This window comes from Uloborus diversus, chromosome 6 (genome assembly GCF_026930045.1).
Source record: "Uloborus diversus isolate 005 chromosome 6, Udiv.v.3.1, whole genome shotgun sequence".
Classification (NCBI taxonomy): Eukaryota; Metazoa; Arthropoda; class Arachnida; order Araneae; family Uloboridae; genus Uloborus; species Uloborus diversus.
In genome coordinates, this window is record NC_072736.1 from 106124024 (window position 1) to 106139999 (window position 15976).

Consider the following 15976-nt stretch of genomic DNA (forward strand, 5'->3'; position numbering starts at 1 on the left):
ATGCAAAATTGATCTTGAAAAATACCTAAAAAAAAAAAAAAAACGCCGAATTCTTCCTTATAACACATTTTGAAGGAGAAAATAAAGCAAAAAAATATTTTGAATGCGTAAAAAGAAAGTAATAACAAATCATAGTTAAAAAATTTAATTAAGAAATTATATGAGACAGAGAAAATTATATAAAATATCTTCGTTCAAGAGAACGACCAGTCGTTTTTTTTTTATCGTACTTCATTTTAAGAAATCTGTGTTTTAGACCCGTTCGTTTATGAACGAGTCATCTGTAATCTGTATTCCAAACTGTATAAACCTAGTAATATATATAACCTGTATAACTTGGATAAACCTAGATTCTATGTTTTCCTTGTAATACACGAGCAGTAGCAGCTTTAACTATCATTCAAAACTTAAAACTTGGACTGACTATTTCATTTTCACACTAACCGTCTCTTATTCTAACAAATCGAACACTTCTTGTCAACAACTGAAGACGGAGTTATTTGCATGTGTTCAAGGCGAAGCGATGTTTGCTGAATTCGAAACCTTTAAATTAGGTTTAAACTATTCACATTATGCTCCATAAGTATTTAAAATAAATTAGGTTCCAAATTTGGTACCTCACAAGGTTTGTAAATTAGAATCTTCATAATTCAACTTCAACTCGCAGGTTAATTAAAAATTACCCAGATTTTTAGGGATTACAATTTATACTTCTAAGTGTTTTCGCGCATTCCAAGATCATTCAGTTTCAACTTAAAATATTATCGACATATCTCCTTAACTTTCATCGCAATTAGAAAGCGTCTAATTTCCAGTTCCATGAAACAAAAGTACTGCTACCTTTCGTTACTTTTAATGGCATTATATTTGTAATGAGCAGGAGGAAGGTAAATAAATGACCGACTCCGAGAGTTTTAGAGCCTCCGACTCCGACAGCAACGGTAGATTTGTGGAGTTTGAGGAAAAATGATAGACTCCGACTCTGACTCTTGGAATTTTAAATTTTCGACTCCCGACTCCGATTCTTTTACCTTAAAATCAGTTCAACTCGGACTCCGACCCTGCAGCCCTGGCAACGAGACTGAAAATGTTTCTGATTGTACAAATTATAAGTTTTGACAGGACAGAAATCAGTATGACTTCTATTTTCCATTTTATTCCTAACAGTTTACATTTTTGGATTACCTTTTCAGATTTTACATTTTGACGATCCACGAGTTAATTGCAACGAGTTTTCATTCAAACTACACCACAAATTTTACTTTTCACTACAACATGATATTTTTAACAAAATTTAATTCAATAATACAGAAGATATTAAACTAAATCTTTGAAACAAAGTTAGCTTTCAAATACTGTATTATTATTACATGAAGTCGATATAGTATTTCGAGTCTTGACGTTTTCAATGTTAACTAATCAAATGTTCAGTTTAAGAACTTAATATTTCTGAAGCGCAAAATGGAGCATATATCACTTCATTTGTTAGAACTCGTTTGTTAAATAATTTTGAAGTTACATTTTGAAGTAATAAACAATAATTGCAAGTTACTCTCACAGTGAAATACTTGCAGTGTTCAATAAACTACTTTTGTTAAATTAGTTACTTTTAGTAAAAAATCATTTAATTATTTTCAAACTTTTACTTAAAACTGATTAATAAGACATCCTCTAGAAGTAAAAAATATCAAACTTGCGTTGCACTGATCAGTTTTAAATGAAGACATGAATAAAGATTGAGTCAGAGCCATACAAAAAATATAATTGTATTCTTCAAGTATCACAGCAGGGACAAAAAAAAAAAAAAAAAAAAAGAAACTTACTCTCTTTAAGACTCAAAATTAAATAAAGAAAAGCAATTCGTTTTACTAGAATTACTCTGCAAAGACTCATAAAATGCATTGAAAATTATTTGATTGAATAGAGTTCTAAACATCAAATGAAAACGCATACTTTATGTGATAATAGAAAATATTATTCCTTATTAGCATAACAATTATTTGACTTTTTGATTTATTTTAGAACATCATAACTAAAACCCTTTTCACAACTTCATCATGCACCTACCATAAGTTAGTACTTTAAATCGGAGAAATGATGTGAATAGTGAAACTGAATTCTTTTCGCTGATTTAATTACACTTAATATAATTATTTGAAGAATTATACGGTCAAAACTTGGAATTCAGCTATCATTTATAACTTTTCCCATTATATCGTTTAACTTTCTTGAATTTTTCTTGATTCAATTTTTTTCCTTATGACTACTGGGGAAACAAGCTAATGTGTGTATCACGTGTGACTTCCTTTTACGCCACTTTGATGATAATAGTGCCTTGGAGTAAGCAAGGAAACACGGTAAATATTTTCACCCCTAGTTTGTTGCGAACCGAAGCAAAAAAAAAAAAAATGTTTTACGCAGATTTATTTTCCAATTATTGGCAATTTTTACGTTATTCAACGATTAACTCTTAAAATCTTCAATAGTGGCCAAATTGAAACCAGATTTAAAAAAAAAAAAAACGCTAAATTTTTCACCCAGTTGGCGACAAAACTTGGCGACTAAAAGCCTAGCGATATATCGCCAAGTGTCCGCCAAATTACAGCACCGCATGAGTTTGCATCGAAATTAACAATGATTCCCCCCCAAAAGGTGTAAAAAACCCCTTTTGGAACATCTGAATGCAACCAAAAAGAGGAGGTGCACAACTAGACCCCACTAGGAGTCTACTTATTAAACAACTTTCTACGGCATACCGTTTTGAGTTATCCGAAAAACATACGCACATACATACGAACGTCACGAGAAAACTCGTTGTAATTAACTCGTGGATCGTCAAAATGGATATTTCGGGCGTCCATACCTTCTTAAGTATATATACACGTGTGGTCGGGTCGAAAAAAAAAAAAAAAAAACCCTCAACATTCATTCGGGGATCAGAAAAATAGAAATTAAGGCCGATTTTCGAGTGATTTTTTTTTTTTGCGAATACCTCCTTTACAATGTAAAAGGATGTAAAAACACCACAAACAGACGAACAGTTTACAAAACTAGGAACACATAAATCTATAAATAACTCCCTCTCATATGTTTTCCTTCAGGCAGAAAGTAGAGCGCTAAAAAGAACAGAACTTTGCTCATAGTTTCACTTCAAAGAACATTCTTGATCCCTCCATTAGAAGAATTTTTGGAAAACAAGCACAAAAGAAACATTGTAAAGGGCGGAATCGCCTGTCCCCAAGAACTGTTCAAAAGGAACTCGACGAATAATATGCAGTAACAAAGAAAAAGCTTCCTTTGGGAGAAAGATATAAAAATCCAGTTTAGAAAACCATAAAGAAGAGTTTTATATAGTAATTCAGTTTATTTTTGCTAAGCCGATAATCATAAAACCTATGCATTGTTATCATTTTAATACATCACTTGCTTTATCTAAAACGATATTTAGTACTTTGAAAATTTATAGGTACAGGCTTAGGAGTAAAGCATAATTCTCAAACATACATAAAATTACATTGTTTTTCTTTTCTTAAGGAGATACAGGACCTTTGAAATATTATTCAAAAAAAAAAAAAAAAAAAGCTGACGTGAGCCTATTTTAGCATTATTTAAGTACTAGGTCTTGGATGTATGTTACAAGCATTTTTTGGACAATTTATTGGGATTATTTTTGCCTTTGCTGGATTGTAGTGAGATGCAAACATTTCCAATAAAATAAGTGATCGAAGCTAATTTGTTTTCCCCCAAAACTTATAATAATATTAAGAAAGAACTACTAATAAATTTTTACGCAATGGTTATGTGCCTATATGCAAGTTTTATTATTATTTGGTTGAAACTTTAGACACGAGGATCAAGTTTTGTGCTTTTTCATATTTTCTATGCTTTTGAATTGCTTTAATTAAAAAAATTCTAATTTATGTAACATGTAAAGTTTAGCGAAAATACGTATAAATATGCTAAAATAAGTCCAAGTAAAATAGAGGAAAATGGACATTGGGAAGACCTTGACTTGTCGAATTCTCTTAAATTAGGATATTTTAAGTCATGTCTGTACAAAATACTTCGTATGTGCACTGCACGACATTGAAAATGCAACACCAAGAAGGAGTGGTCAGAAAGTGATGAACTTTGGAAAAAAGACAGAGACAGCAAGGAATAATAAATGATTTTAATTTCAAAATGATAGGCAGAATACAGAGTGAGAACGGCGTCGGCTCAGTAGGATGTAGGATCACCGCGAACAGCGATACACGAAGAAACACGTCTAGGCATAGAGTCAATAAGGGTGCGGATGGTGCTCAGAGGGATAGCTCTCCATTCCCCTTCAACCATTTGCCACAGTTCGTCTTCTGAACGAGGCAGGGACAGAGTCTGCAAATAGCGTCCAATCACATCCCACACATGTTCGACTGATGACAGGTCAGGAGAGTATGGTGGCCAGGGAAGCATCTGTGTACCTTGGAGAGTATGTTGGCAGATGCGAGCACTGTGTGGTCGGGCGTTATCCTGCTGAAAAATTGCATTAGGTAGCCCTTGAAGGTAAGGGATTTCCACCGGCCGCAGCACATTATCCAAGTATCTTTGGGCCGTCATAGTGACCTGAATACGAACTAGTGGTGATATGGAATTGTACGCAATTGCGCCCCAAACCATTATGCCACGTTGTCGTTCGGTGGAACGTTCCACAGTTACTGCTGGATTAGATCTGTCTCCATGTCGACGCCACACACGTATGCGGCAACTATCACTGGATAAACAGAAGCGGGATTCATCTGAGAACACGACATTTCGCCATTCTGTCATCTACGTCGCTCTAGTCGGGCACTATACTAAACGTTGCTGTCTATGTTGTGGGGTCAATGGCAGTCTTAGCGGACGCCGTGATTGCAGACCACGTGCGACCAAACGACGGGAAATGGTTCTGGTTGACACGGGAGCATTCAGGGTATCTTGTACCTACTGCAAAATCGAGGAACAAGTGACTTCTGGGTATGCTACAGCTTGTTGGTGGATGCGTCGATCCTTGCGTTCTGCCGTCACTCTGGCTGCCCCTGCACCCCTCAACTTGCCACATTTCGTTGTTCCAACCGTCTTCGGCACAGCCGATGCACCGTGCTCACATCCATGTGGGTATCAGCTACGATTTGACGCACGGAACAACCTCCCCTTCTCAGTCCGATCACCACACCCCTTGTAAAATCGTCTATCAGCTGGAAATGCCTTCGTTGACAGCGGTCTGGCATTCTCTCATGTTACACGTATAATCCAAGACAAAAACAAAATTTCTTCGATACTTCTCCAGTCGAGATTATCGGAGGATATCTCGATAATCTCGACTGGATTATCGAGTCTTGTTATACTCGTATAACAAGACTCGTATAAACATATATAGTTCTACACGTTATATTCGTGTAGAAATAACGACACGAATATTGCCCATTCTGCAAGTTCCTCCCCTTAGATCTCACTTCACGTGCGTCGGAGAGCTGCGCATTTCACATCATTTTCATAACTCAGTAATGTACGTCTACTCTAAAATTTCCATAAATTTCTGAACACTCCTTCTTGGTGTTGCATTTTCAATGTCGAGCAGTGTATTTGCTTTATGATTATTATTTTAAGGCATTTTTGTCCTTCGTTGTGGTGTTCTAACGGCGCGTGCGCTTATCACGTATCGGACAGAGTTCAAATCCTGGGGGAGATAATTTCCCTGGATTTCTGGGGCTTTCCCTCAATGTCAGGAAATTTTAGACTAACAATCCCTTGGCTCTGCAGAATACAGGAGGCAACTGCATAATAAGACATCGACACAGGAACCTAGACTGGAGAGGCCGACGCATCCACCGTTTTGGAGCAAGCGGGAGCAAGCGTACTTATCGCACAACATGGAAATACAGAATAAAAGAGATTCCGTAGAACACTGCAACATGTTAGCAAAGATTACAGAGCATTTATAACGTAATGATAGTAAAATCATGAGAAATAAATCGATATTAACCTCACACAAGCGAGCTCATTTTCCAGACTGCCAGTCACTTTGTAGGCTATTAATTATCCATTTCTTATTTTCATTCCGCATCTGCTGGAAATCTGAAGAGCTGAAATCTTTTCTTAGAGCTGCTTGCATAATTAATAGCCGAACAACCACCCATTTGATTCAATTTAATATATTCTAAAGAAATGTAACTATCAGCAGCAATGCTATCGTTACGAAGCACTGGATCAAGTTTTCTCCAAAATGGCGGATGCGTCGGCTCCTCCACTATAGGTGGAACTATGTTTTTTTTGGGGGAGGGGGGAGTTAGGGAGGAATTGAACCCAGTACTGCCGTGAGCAGACAAAGGGTAGTAACTGCAATTTTTTCATTTTTCATATTTTTGCATTTTTGTCATCTGTTGCACTTAAGCTTTACAGTACAAGCTTGCTCATTAGGATTCCACTTAAAAAAAAAGGAGGGGAAAAAGCGCCTAATTCCAACATTTCCCTATCTTTAATATTGAATACAACACACATTTCTTCAAATATCGCTAAAACTCATTTCTGCAGATACTGCCGTTTAGCTGCATAAGGCAAAGTACTACGAGGAATATGGAAAACTGAAAAATAGTGCAGTGAATGCGGTGGCTATTATTTTACTATACTGTTGGACAAAAGGTGGTGAAATAGGCTGCAGACTGCTTTGTAGAAATCTGTAATCAAACCCAGTTTACATGCAACAAATGTAGTCCCCTGGAGTGCAGTACAATGTAACGCTACTTCATAAAAACTATATTATTAGCTGTATAAAACATTAAAAGCTATTATATGGACGTTAACGAACTACATTGAGAAAGATGAATCTATTTAAATTTGGAGATGTGATATTGTCTTTTCTGAAATAAATTTTGTAGCACCTTGTAATTAAAATGATGCACTGTAACAAATATGGCGCTATGGTTCTCCCATTTGATGAAATAGTTACAAATCAAAAACGATGCTTATTTTAAGCATAATTTTGTGTGCCTCCAGTACCCCATCCCTTGAAACTCTCCCTTTCACTTTACTATCCCAAAAATATTTTAGAATAGTTATGTAACTGAATTTTCAGATTCAGACTTTGTCCAATGAACGCATCGAACTTTTAACAAAGCTCGTTTGAAAATTCAAATGAATCGTATTCGAATCATTTCCTAGATTGAAAATGGAATGTCGGCAAAAGATTAATATTTAATAAACTCACCTTCGCAAGTGCTTGTGTCTTCATTGTACAGATAACCCTCTGTGCAGTCACATCTGAATGAACCGACTGAATTAACACATTTCCCCTTTTCGCAAATTCCAGGAATCGCTTCGCACTCATCCACATCTATATAATAAAAGGAATTATCAGTTCATATGGCGCGAATCATTGTTGTTGCAGTATTAAATAATGCATGAGTCTTCAGCAAGCTCGATTGGTTCTAGAAAATAACGATTTATTTGCATTTAATGAGTTTTCATTTTAATAGATTGATATTAAAAAATTAAAATAAATCAAAACGAAATCTCGCAGTTACGATTTTTTAGCGGAAAAAAAACTCTTGTTTGGTCAAAATGGTAGAATCAACTTATTAAATTAAACAATGTTTAGCATAAAGAGAAGTTTTACCTTTTTTCGTGCGAAGCATTTGATACATTAATTTTTCAAAAATATTGAAAAAAAAAAAAAAAAAAAAAACAATATTTCCCACTGACAAATTGTCATAAAATACTGTATTTAGATAAAATATGTTAAAACAATCACGTGATGAAAATAACTCAATTTTATTAATTACTAGCTGTGTCGCCCGGCTTTCCATGGTTTACCTAGAAAATAAAAGTTATGTCAAGTGGCACGTATTCAACAATCGGACTTTAACCAAAAAAAAAAAAAAAACTGTAAAATTTCCCGACAGATTGCAGAAAAATAAACTAAAAAAAAAAAAAAAATTAAAATCCCCCGTTTTCAGGAAAAGCCTCAAAACAAAAGTCAGAATTTTATTTGTTCATATTGAGAAAAAAATGGCAACAGATCTTTCTGCTCAATGATTTTCTTCACGCTACACATTTTAATAAAAATATTGTTCTACAATGACCGCAATCAACAATGAACTTCTAATTTAAGACTTGCCCACATTTTAGCGAGAGATGAGTTAAAAGCACTTATAATTCACGTTCTAATTAACTTAGAACATGGGAACAAATTTTGCAGAAAAATCAAGGTTTTCTAGGAATATTTTATTCTAGTTTTTACGAGCATTTTTTCGCCCTCATATTATGGAGAAACGCCATTTTCGGGTCCTAAACCTAAAATTCGAACGGTACTGTTTTGGCGTTCGAAAACCTCTCTACGTTTTTCTCAGGTGCCCAAGTATCTAACTTCCTAATTTGGTATAGATCCGACGCAAACTGTGGATTTGTATAGGGAACATATTACATACATACATATTTACACATACATCCTTTGCTTATTATAGATTTACAGTCAGTTAAAAATGCAAGTGCAATTTATATCGCCGCCCCAGAGTAACAGTAGGATATCTTAATGTTATTTCCAGGATTAGAGGTCTTACTCTTGCTCTGAGGCGACGATATGCTTATCACGGCAGCATAGCATACTTATGTTTTTTCAAATATTATTGATGTTGTTTTTATGATGCTACGACAAGAAAATAACATCAATAATAAGTTCTAACAATGTTCTGGTAAATTTCAAAAAGGGGAGATAATAGGGTTAATATTCCAATGATTAAAAATAAGCTTAACGTAAACACCAAATAGTTGACTAAAATTTAAAATAAACTTATTCAAAAGAATACAGTGAATGTTTTTTTTTTTTTTTTGTTAACATTACATTTTACAGCTTTGTTGTTTTAAAGTTTCAGCAAAATTTCTTAATGTCTGTATTGTTTTTTTAGAGTAGTTTAAGTTATTCCAAAACTTAAGAAATGATACAATTAGTAATGTAAAAAATGTTGACACAAATAATCTGTTGCACTTTATAGCTAATAAAACAGAAAATGATCTTGTTAGTTGAAAAAAATTAAAGTCAACAACTCTTAGGAGCTATAAAAATGTTATTCGTATCAAATTCCTCCTTTCCTTTAAATCTTTCCAACTCAAAAAAGGAACGTAATCTCTAAAAACCATTTTAATTTGGATTTACTTACTTAAAATTTCTTTTCTCATCAAATATTTCCTATTATCGTGTAATTCTTCTTGAACTGCTTTAAAAAACGTTAAGCCAAGCAGTAAAATCTCATTCAAATGTTCGTGTTTTTCTAATATTTTAATCTTTCAGGAAAAAAAAAGAAGCATATTACTTATGTTTTCGCTAAATACAGTGCACGAGTCATTTCGCTTAAAAGGAATTTGAGTGCTATTTAAAATCTACTTTCAAACATTAGAGTAAATAAAGCCATGGATTTAAGGAGCGATTTCAAGATTATTTGGCTATTCTTTGAGATAAAAGAGAAGCTTAAAAAAAGGGGGGGGGGAGGAAGGAAGCAAAATTTGGGAAATAAAACCGAGTGTGAAGCAATTTTCTAGTATTAAGAATGAGTTTAAAATGTTAACGCTCTTAAACTCCAAAAAAAAAAAAAAACTCGCATCGAAATAATGTTGAATTGAAATCATGAAAATCAAGTAGGATTGTATTTAAAGTCAGAAAATATGACTCTTCTTCAGTGATTACAAAAATGCAAAAGATGTATTTGATATAAACGGAACTAATTTTAAGCTTAAAAAATAGCAATAGTTTTTCGCCTAATCTATTGACAATATTCTAGTAAAATAAGAAAAGTAAGATGTAACAACGTTTAATTGCATAAAATTTGCAGATTACTGCAGACACGAGTTTCAGGGTTTCAATAAACCCCTTTTTCATTGTAATGAAATGTCAACTTTTCCCGGATGACTTTTCATCCTAAAGCTCACACTTCATTGTATTGAAAAACTGGGTTACTTGAAACCCTAAAACACGTGTCTGCAATAATCTGCAAATTTTGTGCAATAAAACGGTATTATTTTTAAACACAAATTTATTTGTAAAGTTCTTAATATTTTAGTACTTAATTCCGTGCTGCTATCAAGACAAACAGTTTTGCAACTATTAAGGCAAACGATAATTAGCAACAGATTGGCTTCTTTTGGTGAAATCTTCTCTTGAAAGACGTTTTGACTAGCAGGATTAAATTCAATAGCTGATCAATTTAAATAACAAATTAGAAGTCATTTTTGAAACTCGTTTCTTACATCCGACCGTTTATAACGAATAAAGATGCCAAGCTATCTATCTTGTTAATTTTCCGCGTACATTCACTTGTAAGGAAGCCTACTTTTCAATTTCAGTCTACAACTTTATAAATTGTTAGATAACAATTTAAAATTTTCTACAGGAGTTAAAACTATTAATTCTTAGCAGCTACACTCACTGGCCAATGAATTCGAGACCTTTGAGATTTGCATTTGAATGCGTGCTAGGAATGAAGTATGCAAATTTTTTGTTATGACATGGATTACACGTAGTAAGAATGCTAGTGTAAGTAAGGTGTAAGAGATCTCTTCACAATGAATGAAGAAAAATGGGTAAAACGGCAGATCTTTTACCATTTGAAAAAATGGATTATTGTTTGTGCCCGTTTAGCAGGTGCCTCGATTTCGAAGACGGTAGATCACACTGGATTCTCAAAAGCAGCCATATCAAAGGTTTTCAAATGTTGGAATCAGAACGCACAGTCCTTCTTTAGAAGCAGTAACTGCGGTTCGAGAACAGTTTTTCAACAGCGTGATCAGTCGAATTGTACGGCAGAACAGGGACTGTAATTCAACTGACACAAGTCATTAACCTAAGGCCCCTATAGTGAAGGAGCCGACGCATCCGCCATTTTGGAGCAAACTTGATCCAGTGCTTTGCAGTGATAGCATTGCTGCTGATGTTCACATTTCTTTAGCATATGTTAAATTGAGTCAAATGGGTGGTTGTTTGGCTGTTAGTTATGCAAACAGCTCCAAGAAAGGATTTCAACTCTTCAGATTTCCTGCAATGCAGAAAGAAAAAAGAAATGGATAATTAATAGCCGACAAAGTGACTGGCAGCCTGGAAATGGAGCTCGTTTATATGAGGTTAATATCGATTTATTTTTCATGATTTTACTATCATTACGTTATAAATAGTCTGTAATCTTTGCTAACATGTTGCAGTGTTCTACGGAATGTATTTTATTCTGTATTTCCCTGTTGTGTGATAAGTACGCTTGCTCCCGCTTGCTCCAAAATAGCGGATGCATCGGCCCCTCTATTTACAGGGGTTCTACATCAACCAAGGCTTTTTCCTATAGATTTCAGCTGGAATCATACGCAGATAATTGATGAGGATAGGATGCAAAAAGGTGGTCCAATAAAATATTGATCTCGGGTTTCCAATTAATTGGCCAGTAAGGGCATAAATCAACTTTACTAGTGTGCTTCCTTTATCAACATTTACTAGTGCACTTGTTAAAAAAATGAAATGCAAACAACTTATTTATTTTCTTACCTTGACAAGTTTTTGACTGTATATTGGTAATGAAGCCCCTATCACAATCTAGACTTGATGGACACTGCTCGCAGGGGTGTCCCCATGCGACTCCAACAGTTGCACAACAAAGCTGTCGAGTACAGACAACACCAGTCAGCTGGCCAGCGCAAAACTGATTCTTCACTTTGCGAAAGCAAGGTCCAGTCCTGTAATCTGCAAAGTGAAATATTTAGTTAATGGCTATAAAGGTTACCAGATTTTGCATTTTTTTAAAAACATGACATTTTATATGATTTAAACAAAGCAATAGGTAGTAATAAAATCAAACTTTTGTACCTTATTAGATTCACTTATTTCCTCCCTTATAAGGCTTATTATTCCGCCGTCGTGAACCTGTATGCTAATCGCTTAGTTTTATTAGAGTACAATAAACGTGCGCTGTAATTTTTAACAGCGTAGCATCACACTGGAAAAGGAGTGCAAATCAACATGATGTACTAGTTGATGTACGGAGAAACGAAGTCAGACTATCCCCAACTTTAAATCAAAAAAAAAAAAAAAAAAGTTGTAAAGATTTTGCAAATACAAAGTGGCACATAATGTAGAGTGCTTGCTGTTATTTCAGGGGCTTGTCAACAAACTTAAACAACATTTCAAAAAAAGTTTTATGTAGCGGTAAAAAGCCTGATATTGTGTACCAGCTATATTTCAGAACTAATACATTGTTAAAAAGGAAACTAAGCAGAATATACATTTAATGAGTGGTAGTTTTCCATGCCGTGCTCAATTTTAATTGATATTTAATTTCGTGCAGTTGAGAAATTAATCTCTCTGCGATGTTTCGTTGGGTTTCGTAGAATACTACGATGGAATACTTGGAATTTCATCGCCAACTCAGCAAAAAACGTTCAAGAGAGGAATAAAATCTGATACACCTACTATGTTAAGGTTAACCTATTTTAATGTGGATCAAAAACCTGATGAGTGCACCTTTAGACATGGGGATAGTCGGAGAAAACTCGGAAATTTCGAGAGAAAAAAGTTATTTTTTTCCGCTTTTTTCCCGAAGGGATTTATTTTCACTTTGGAAAACTATCATTTTGAAACTTCTGGCACAAAATATCTGTTCTGAAGTGAATAATATTTTTTTAAACACTTTTTTTTTTAAACTTTTTTTTGCTCAGTATCTCACATGAAAACCCTAACTTTGATAATGCAAACTGTAAGGTAATAATTTCCCTCTACACCATAATATAAATGGCTACTTTTCGCACCATAAATAAATGTGCACACAGAAAGTATTATAAAAAAATCAATTTTCAAGTTTTTTTTTTCGATTTTCCTGAAAAACAGGAAAATAACAGGAATATGGATTTTCCCCCTACTTCTTCAAAATTTGTTTTGAACTTACGAATGGTGTGAAAATATACTGTTATTTAAATGAATCAAAAAACACAAAAGCTTTAATTTATGCTTCTATTAAAAGTAAAAACATATTATGTTTAATATGCAATTCGGAAAATAAAATAAAAATTGATAAAAAATGTCCCTTTGAATGAAAAATGAAATATAATTAATATACATCTTAAGAAAAGGTGATGCTCCAGGATATAAAAAAAGTATCTTCACTAATGCCACAAAATGATAGATAGTATTGAATCCATGTATTAAATACTAAAAATACTTAGTTTCAGTAAATATTTAAAACATTTTTATGATATAATAGTATTTTTATGACACAGAATATGATTTAGTAACACGACTTTGATCAATAAACTGAAACAGTAGCATACAAAATAATAAATGTTAGTAGAAGAAAAGGATAATTTTCATCCGAAATCGTTTAACGCTGCGATTAAAAGTAAACAATTTCGAAAATAAATCGAGTAAAAGGGCAAAATATATGGTTATAGGTTATAATATTAAGCAGTGAGAAGCGAAGGGACATTAGGGAACTTTTTAAAGTTTTAAGCAAAACGCATTTAAAGTTTCACAGGTAGACTCCAATTGATTTTTTTCTAAATCATGTTGTATGGGGCCTATCAGGACTAGTAATATGATCTCTTGCCCCCCCCCCCCAACAATTAATAGGTTCTCCTACCTCTTGTATTGGTTGTCTCCAACTATTAAAATTTTCAATTTTGTCACTCATATCGCTTTACTTCTCATTGTCTCATACATTGTATTTTATGTTAATCCCGTCGAATAACACAAACAATTATGATAATCCTGAACGTATTTATAACGTTGCAATTACTTAAATAGTAAATAATAATAATAATAAACAGACGCTACGAATGAATTATACTTTATACTAAAATGAAATAAATATTTTCAGTATATTTTACATTAAAAGAATTTTTAAATAATTTTCAAAAAAAAAAAAAAATCAAAAAAATCTTTAAAATTTAAAAAAAGTTATGATGAAAAAAAAAATAAAAAATGCATTCACTACAGTAAGAAAAAAATTGTTTAGATGAAGTAATCTATAGACATGCGTCTGCGAACGAGAAACATAGTACCAAAAGTGAAATAAAAGGCGCTATTAATTAACAAATGCTTCAAATAAAGTCATATCATTTTGGTTGCATAGAATATAACTATATTTATTTATTTCTTTCAGTAAGTTACCGCCCTATAGCCAGGGCTAAGGCAGAAATACATAAAATACACCGCCAGTACAGTCATTCCATCCGAGGACTGCAGGCCTCGGATAGAATGACTGAGCTGGCGGTGTATTTTATTTATTTAGTTGTTCAAAGAACTGCTGAAACTCATTGTATTAAAATAATTTTGACCGTTTGAATTTTATCCTTGTTTTTTTCACCTTTCTTCATATTACCAATCTTTTTATACAAATCAATACATAATCATTACAAATACACATTAAAACGCACTTTGTACTTAGTTACATATTCAATACCGGTGCTTCATATAAATTTACAACAAAACATTTTTGTTTACAAAATGTTAAAAAAAATAATCTGTTATAAGAATTTTGCAGGGCTTGTTTTTTATCACAACTATATTTTATAAAATTATAAAATAATTATAAAAAAATAATAATATGAAGTTGTTTTCTGTTATTGTTTGATGGATAAACGTTAAGTTTTCACATGATTTTTTTTGTGCAATAACTGTGAAAGAGTCGAATAAAGTTCTTAATAAACTGAATGCGTGGAATTCCGCTCATATTTCTAAAGGGCTTTTTGGAAATTTTATTTTCAACGCACCCTATTGAACACGATTTCAATTACATTCTCGGAAATACCACGAAATGTTATATGTATGGAATGTGAGTTATAAATGATGGAAGAATAGAAAATTCTGTCTATAAGTTCAGAACTGAGGTTTATGGAATCAGAAGTAGAAATGGAAATCAATTAAAATAAAATTTGATTGAATGGATGAAATAACTTAGTTTGATGTTTTTCAAAATACTAATTTAGTTACTTATTATTACTTTTCTTTACTTGCCAGTGAATAAATACTCGCTCATAACGTTTTATTAAAAATATGGCAGCTAAATGCTCAGTTAGTTATGTACAGCAAAAACATACTGTAAAAACAATGAATCAATGTTAATAATATCTTAACCATTTTTATTTGTTAAAGAAAGAACAAAATGCTTATGTGCTACCGAGTTGAGGGCAACAGTAGTATTTGAAGTTGAGCTCGAAAGAAATTGTAGAATGTTGAATGTAAATAAACTAAAGAATGAAAAGTGCTGACAATGTTGGACTCAACCTTGCATACATACATATACAAAGATATCGCTTGAATTTTTTAAGGTGTCAAAATACCCATTGACATTTTTTAGAGGAATGAAATTCATTTTTGAGAAATGAAATATATGAAAATAGTAAAAAAAAAAAAAAAAAAAGAGTGCTCAGCTCCATTAAAAAAAAAAAAAAACTCTGAAAAATGTTGACATTTGCCGGTGTATATAAACAGTACCACACCAAATACAAGACATCGGCAAAAAAAAAAAAAAAAAAAAAAAACGGAACATTTCCCGTGAATCATCAGGAAAATACATAAGATAACTAATTATGTCTGCTGCTTACAGCAATCCTATCTGATAAGTTATTAGAAAACAAGCTAACAAATAATCCACATAAATTTGATATTAAGTGTTTGGATTATTTGCAAAGAATATCGTATTGGATGTCACTTCTTGGTCCGCAAAAAAATAAATAAATATACATGACTGATTGAAGTTCGATTATAGGAAACAATCTTCATATATTCGTGATAAATAAGTAATAGTTGGGTTTCTTGTAAGCGTTGGTGAAAACAAAAATATTTTTATAAAGAAAAACTAGTTATGTACCATCAGAGATTCAAATAGTTTCATAAAATGTAAACCATTAAATGAAGAACAGCCTTTCTGAACTCAAAATCATACATCAATTAATTTCGGAAGCAAGTGTGTTCTGGGAACTTAATGAATGACAC

General features: G+C 33.0%; 1 protein-coding gene across 1 annotated transcript in view; it reads right to left on the minus strand.

Moving 5' to 3' along the window:
• Positions 1 to 15976, minus strand: part of LOC129224910 (fibrillin-2-like) — a 201630-nt gene that overhangs the window by 149815 nt on the left and 35839 nt on the right. The window contains exons 4-5 of the mRNA XM_054859456.1: positions 11537 to 11731; positions 7223 to 7348 (exon numbers count right to left, since the gene is read on the minus strand). Of these exons, the coding sequence (XP_054715431.1) occupies positions 7223 to 7348; positions 11537 to 11731 (321 nt within the window). The remainder of the gene's footprint in view (positions 1 to 7222; positions 7349 to 11536; positions 11732 to 15976) is intronic.